The sequence below is a fragment of the Adiantum capillus-veneris genome, chromosome 10 (genome assembly GCF_014529385.1).
Source record: "Adiantum capillus-veneris isolate H3 chromosome 10, ASM1452938v2, whole genome shotgun sequence".
NCBI classification, from domain to species: Eukaryota; Viridiplantae; Streptophyta; class Polypodiopsida; order Polypodiales; family Pteridaceae; genus Adiantum; species Adiantum capillus-veneris.
The window spans coordinates 161,361,042-161,366,773 of NC_140940.1; the positions used below are offsets into that span (position 1 = coordinate 161,361,042).

At 45.8% G+C, this 5,732-nt stretch overlaps 1 protein-coding gene across 1 annotated transcript; it reads left to right on the plus strand.

Moving 5' to 3' along the window:
* Positions 1-1,179: 1,179 nt before the first annotated feature.
* On the plus strand, positions 1,180-4,755 carry LOC147449975 (stromal 70 kDa heat shock-related protein, chloroplastic-like). Its single transcript, XM_086522327.1, has 8 exons — positions 1,180-1,814; positions 2,329-2,581; positions 2,666-2,745; positions 2,831-2,973; positions 3,075-3,173; positions 3,273-3,462; positions 3,545-3,943; positions 4,046-4,755. Exons 1-8 carry the CDS (start codon positions 1,242-1,244, stop codon positions 4,448-4,450), a joined length of 2,142 nt encoding a protein of 713 aa, XP_086378453.1. The 5' UTR covers positions 1,180-1,241; the 3' UTR covers positions 4,451-4,755.
* The last annotated feature ends 977 nt before the right edge of the window (positions 4,756-5,732 follow it).

Consider the following 5,732-nt stretch of genomic DNA (forward strand, 5'->3'; position numbering starts at 1 on the left):
AATCCACATTTTCAGATGGCAAATTGTTTGAAACACTTCTCAGCCGAGTGGGGAATGCCCCCCATTCCTTTGGTGGATCCAAGAGAGAAGAACTCCAATATTTGATTGATGGGCGATGCATATACTCGCTCTACTTTTAAGAAAATGAATTCTTCGTTAAATTTCTCCCTATATTCTACCCACCCCCCCCCCCCCCCCCCCCCCCCCTCTCTCTCTCTGTGCAAATGGTTGTTAGTCGGGGGCTGTAGGAGATAGGTGTATTGGGGGGGCGGACTCGTCCCTACCTCACGCACACATAGGGTGAATTTATCACAAGGCTTCACCTGCAGAGTTGAGATGTCGCAAGAGCCAACTTAAGAGAGAGAGAGAGAGAGAGAGAGAGAGAGAGAGAGAGAGAGAGAGAGAGAGAGAGAGAGAGAGAGAGAGAGAGAGAGAGAGAGAGAGAGAGAGATGCCCCTTCCATGAATAGAAGTTGGCTCTCTCATGCTCCAATCGAAAGTGTAGAGCCCTTTAACTTAGATAGAGAGAATCTCATTGAGATTCTAACTAATTTACCTTTTTCCAAAATCGTGAAGACATAGTCGTGATTGAGTCGTGAGCCTAGTGTTGTTTGAGGGTTTAAAGCATATCTAAACGTCCAAAACACAAAGCTAAGAGCCTCGTCCCATCCAACACCTGCAGGGGTTGGAAGGATTCACTATGTCATGTGCTGTTAGTGTTGGCCTTGTCGATTTCGAGACAAAGGTTACTACATGGTGAGTTGTGTTGAATTTCCTATCAAAGCACATGCAAATCAGCACGATGTCTTTGAGCCTGTGAGATCTCACAATAGACAATGCTCACTCCATGCACTGTAAAATCGGACTCAAAGGCTCCTCTTTGTAGCGCCTATAGTGGAATGGTCGTGACCCCCCAAAGTGCCACAACCTTCGTGTGGAACCTCATTTCCCAGCACTTGCAGAGCACTGGGTGGGATGGGGCTCTAAGGTTTGATGTGCATTCCAGAAATCCTGGAACATTCACAAATGGGCTAGAAGCATCGGGATGGACAGACCGCCCGCCCTACTGCCTTTTCACACGAACATATAGTCTCCGCCTGCTCTCAACACTCACGCAGTCACAGTGTCACTCTCATTCACGAACATCTGCCGTTCCACCCACCCCACGCGCACACAAGCACCCCCCCCCTCCCCCGACAAAAAAAACAACACAAACGCGCACACCTGTGTCCTTACCCACCAATGGCCATGGCTGCTGCAGCCCCAACATTAAAGCCGTCGTCCATGGCGTCTTCAAGTGCTCCATCCTTACATTCTTCCTCAGGAGGTTCTCCTTCGAATTTTCCACGAACTGCCTTCTTTGGGTCCTCCTTCCAGAGAAAATCCGGATTTTCACATGAGATTAAGCTACGGCATAGGCAGAGTAAGGCCTCCAGAAAGGCAGGCCCCGTGCATGTCGTTAATGAGAAAGTTGTGGGCATTGACCTTGGAACTACCAATTCTGCTGTTGCGGCGATGGAGGGTGGCAAGCCTACGATTGTCACCAATGCAGAGGGCCAGCGAACTACACCTTCTGTTGTGGCATACACCAAGAATGGAGACCGCCTGGTAGGGCAGATTGCAAAACGGCAGGCTGTTGTCAATCCAGAGAACACTTTCTTTTCTGTCAAGCGGTTTATTGGTAGGAAAATGGACGAAGTGAATGAAGAAGCAAAGCAAGTTTCGTATAAGGTTGTCAGGGATCCAAATGGAAATGTTAAGCTTGATTGTCCTGCTATTGGGAAGCAGTTCGCTGCTGAGGAGATTTCTGCGCAGGTAAGCTGCCTGTGATTTTAGCCTTTTCAATGCTAGTGTTGGGAGAGAGTGTGAATTGCTGTGTTGGGAGAGAATGTGAAGGGGAAAGAGGTGAACATAAGGTCATCAGCCATATGTTGGCAGCTCCCCAAACTATGGTCACTTCCTAGACAACTTCACAAATAATCTCTATGTCCGTTTTACACTCCTGTATGTCTCGTCTGCCTATGTGCATGCGCAGGGCGTGAGCTTGAATTTGAGGGCTTGTGTTGCTATGGCATTTTGATTAGCCATCCCCCCCCTCCCCCAGTTATTGTAATTTCAATGCCTCTACACATCCGTGCTTGTTCTTGCCAGGTAACAAGCTTTGTGCAGTCTGTATTCGATCATTGGGCATTATGGGCGTTGTTTGTCTAGGACAGTAGTGTTGGCAATTTTGTTGTGCAGCAATTTGGTAGAAATGGACATTCATATGATATGTGGACTTGAGTGATGAAACTCAGACGAAAGTTTAATGGAGGTGCCCTTTTTCCAGGTTTTGCGAAAGCTTGTTGATGATGCATCCAAATTTTTAAATGATAAAGTCAACAAAGCAGTCGTAACTGTGCCAGCCTATTTTAATGACTCTCAGAGGACAGCCACCAAAGACGCTGGTCGAATTGCCTCTATTGAAGTACTACGAATTATCAATGAGCCAACTGCTGCATCTCTTGCCTATGGGTTTGAAAAGAAGAGCAATGAGACCATTCTTGTGTTTGATCTTGGGGGTGGAACATTCGATGTGTCAGGTACCATGAGCGTGTTCTAGTTAGTCCCAGCATGTTTTGAGTACGTATTAGATAAGCATTTTTAACACGTTGTGGTTGTAACAGTTTTGGAGGTTGGAGATGGAGTTTTTGAAGTGCTCTCAACTTCAGGAGATACCCACCTTGGCGGAGATGATTTTGACAAGGTATTTTTCTGCGCTCACAAGAGGTTTTGGTATTTGGGCTTCATTGTCCGTGTAGAGAAAATGAAATGTTCTTGTTTTTCTGCAGCGAATAGTGGACTGGCTAGCAGAGAATTTCCAGAGAGAAGAGGGAATTGACCTCAGGAAAGATAAACAGGCATTGCAGCGGTTAACTGAGACTGCAGAGAAGGCAAAGATCGAGTTATCTTCCTTGACTCAAACGACTATAAGGTCAGTTTGGTTTCTTTTGTGTTACATGCATCGCTTTCCTTTATTGTAGGACTCTTTGGTCTAATAACGGATTTTGGATTTCATGTTCAATCACTATGCAGCCTTCCATTCATCACAGCTACCCAAGATGGACCAAAGCACATCGACACTAGCTTAACACGAGCAAAGTTTGAAGAGCTTTGTTCGGATCTGCTGGACAGGTTGTATATACATGAAAAGTGATTTTGAGTTGGGCGATTCTTGTTGTGGGTCTGCACAGCTCCAATGTTAGTCTATAATGCTGGCTTGGTAATTTGCAGATGTAAAACACCTGTTGAGAACGCCCTTCGTGATGCCAAACTGAGTTTTAATGATGTTAAGGAGGTGATTCTTGTTGGAGGGTCTACCAGAATACCTGCTGTGCAAGAACTGGTGAAACGGCTGACTGGGAAGGATCCCAATGTCACGGTGAATCCAGACGAAGTTGTTGCTCTTGGAGCAGCAGTACAGGTTGGCTTGAGCTGTAAATCATTAAGTTTGCGGCGGAGTGGCGTATGTGGATGACTGCTAAGTTGGGTGCTTTCATGTACAGGCCGGTGTTTTGGCTGGCGAAGTCAGTGATATTGTGCTGCTTGATGTTACTCCACTGTCCCTTGGTTTGGAAACTCTTGGAGGTGTTATGACGAAAATTATCCCCCGGAACACAACGTTACCAACATCAAAGTCAGAAGTGTTCTCCACCGCTGCTGATGGGCAGACAAGCGTGGAGATCAACGTGCTACAAGGTGAACGTGAATTTGTAAGGGACAACAAATCGTTGGGTAGCTTCAGACTGGATGGTATCCCGCCTGCCCCAAGAGGAGTACCTCAAATTGAGGTCAAGTTTGACATAGACGCTAACGGTATTTTATCTGTGACTGCTGTCGACAAGGGCAGTGGAAAGAAGCAGGATATTACTATCACTGGTGCGAGTACATTACCGAAAGAGGAGGTAATATTTGTTTAGCTAGTGCGACTTTTATTTCTTGAGTTGAGACTATGTCAATGTATTGAATGGTACCATGGTGGTGTATCGTGTATTTGTATGTGGAAGGTTGAGAGGATGGTTAACGAGGCGGAGAAATTCAGCAAGGAAGACAAGGAGAAGAGAGATGCAATTGACACCAAGAACCAAGCAGACTCTGTAATTTATCAGACAGAGAAGCAGCTCAAGGAGCTTGGAGACAAGGTTCCAGGACCTGTGAAGGAGAAGGTAGAAGCAAAATTGCAAGAGTTAAAAGACGCAATGGCAAAAGGCACAACACAGGCTATCAAGGATGCAATGGCTGCACTCAACCAGGAAGTAATGCAAATTGGGCAGTCTTTGTATAGTCAGCCAGGACCAGGTGCTTCTTCAGGAGCTCCAGAAGGGTCTGCCAGGCCTGGGGCTGCTGATGGTTCATCCAAGGGTTCTGGAGGCGATGATGTGATCGATGCAGATTTCACTGAGAGTGCGTAAGGGTCTTTGCTGCCTCATGTTGGAGCATATATTTCTTCAATGGTGAAATCAAGGTACCCAGAGGTTTGACATTGTTTGTGGTCTGGGGGTGAATAAAATTTTTCTAGTACCTTATATGCTGTCGCATATGTACAGTAGCTATGGGTCCAATGCCCAATGGATATGGAAGAGAGACTGCAGTAGGGTAAGACTGATGCCTCTGGAGGACAAAATGTATTGACCACGAAGGTCTTTGTACTTAAATTTTGAACTTTGGTTTAACTGTGATATACAAGCTAATAGAGGACTTATGTTAGATGAGGACTTACAGGGGTTGAAAGTGTTCTCCATCCTCTTGATAGTGTTTCACCCTAGGTAGCAATTTTGGTGTTCGATGGAGGAGATGGATCTCTCTTATTCCATGCGACGGACGGCTGGAGTGATGGGGGTGTTTTGAGATTCAAGGCAATAAAGCTTCTATTGTGAGCACTTCCATCTATGCAAAGTCAGTAACAGGTCTGCAACAAACCAAATTGAGCTTCTTTTTCATTGTCATGATTTGAAGATCTCATTGATCTCCTTGCTAGGCGCATTCTATCACCTCTCTTGACATTTATCTCTGGACCACATCTCTGCCAGGTGGAGCCTTTGGTGGTCTCGCTCAAAAATACCGGAGCTGCATCCAAAGAGAATTCTCTCTCTCTCTCTCTCTCTCTCTCTCTCTCTCTCTCCATGTAAAAGTAGTACAAAAAATACACTGAGGAGCTCATACATATCCACAGCGTTCATTCTGAAATCAGATGGCAGACAACCATTTTGTATCATATAAGGGTGGTATTGACCTTCATGCAAAATAAGGTTCCTCTGCCTCCACATAACCCAAAACATTTCAGCCCTCATCTTAGTCCAAGCTAAAAAAAAAACCCTACAAAATGGCCTAGCAGTTGATCCTTAAAAAGATGTGCTCCCGAGAGCCTTTGCTCGGGAAATAAATTACTTGGCTCTAAACCTTAATAAGCTCCCAAGGTTTGATGTTGAATCTAGCAACTTGGAACTCGTCTGACAGCCAATTGTGAGTAACTGGAGGTCTTTCCACACCCTTAATTCCTTTGTTGTGAATGGTAAGAGGGACTCTTGAGTGTGCGGGGACGGGGCGCAATGTCTAGCGTTGGCCACCACATTGAATCATTGGACGAGGATGGAGAAACTGTGATTAGCAAGCCAGTTGACTTGAATACGAGATCGGGCCGTGTTCCAGGTAGCCCATAGAGATGTGAGGAGGTCAGACCCACTGCCCACTGTT

Coding starts and splice junctions, on each gene's coding strand:
- LOC147449975 (XM_086522327.1), top strand. CDS start 1,242: ATGGCCATGGCTGCTGCAGCCCCAACATTAAAGCCGTCGTCCATGGCG. Junction 1,815..2,328: donor CTGAGGAGATTTCTGCGCAG/GTAAGCTGCCTG, acceptor CCCTTTTTCCAG/GTTTTGCGAAAGCTTGTTGA. Junction 3,174..3,272: donor TGTTCGGATCTGCTGGACAG/GTTGTATATACA, acceptor GGTAATTTGCAG/ATGTAAAACACCTGTTGAGA.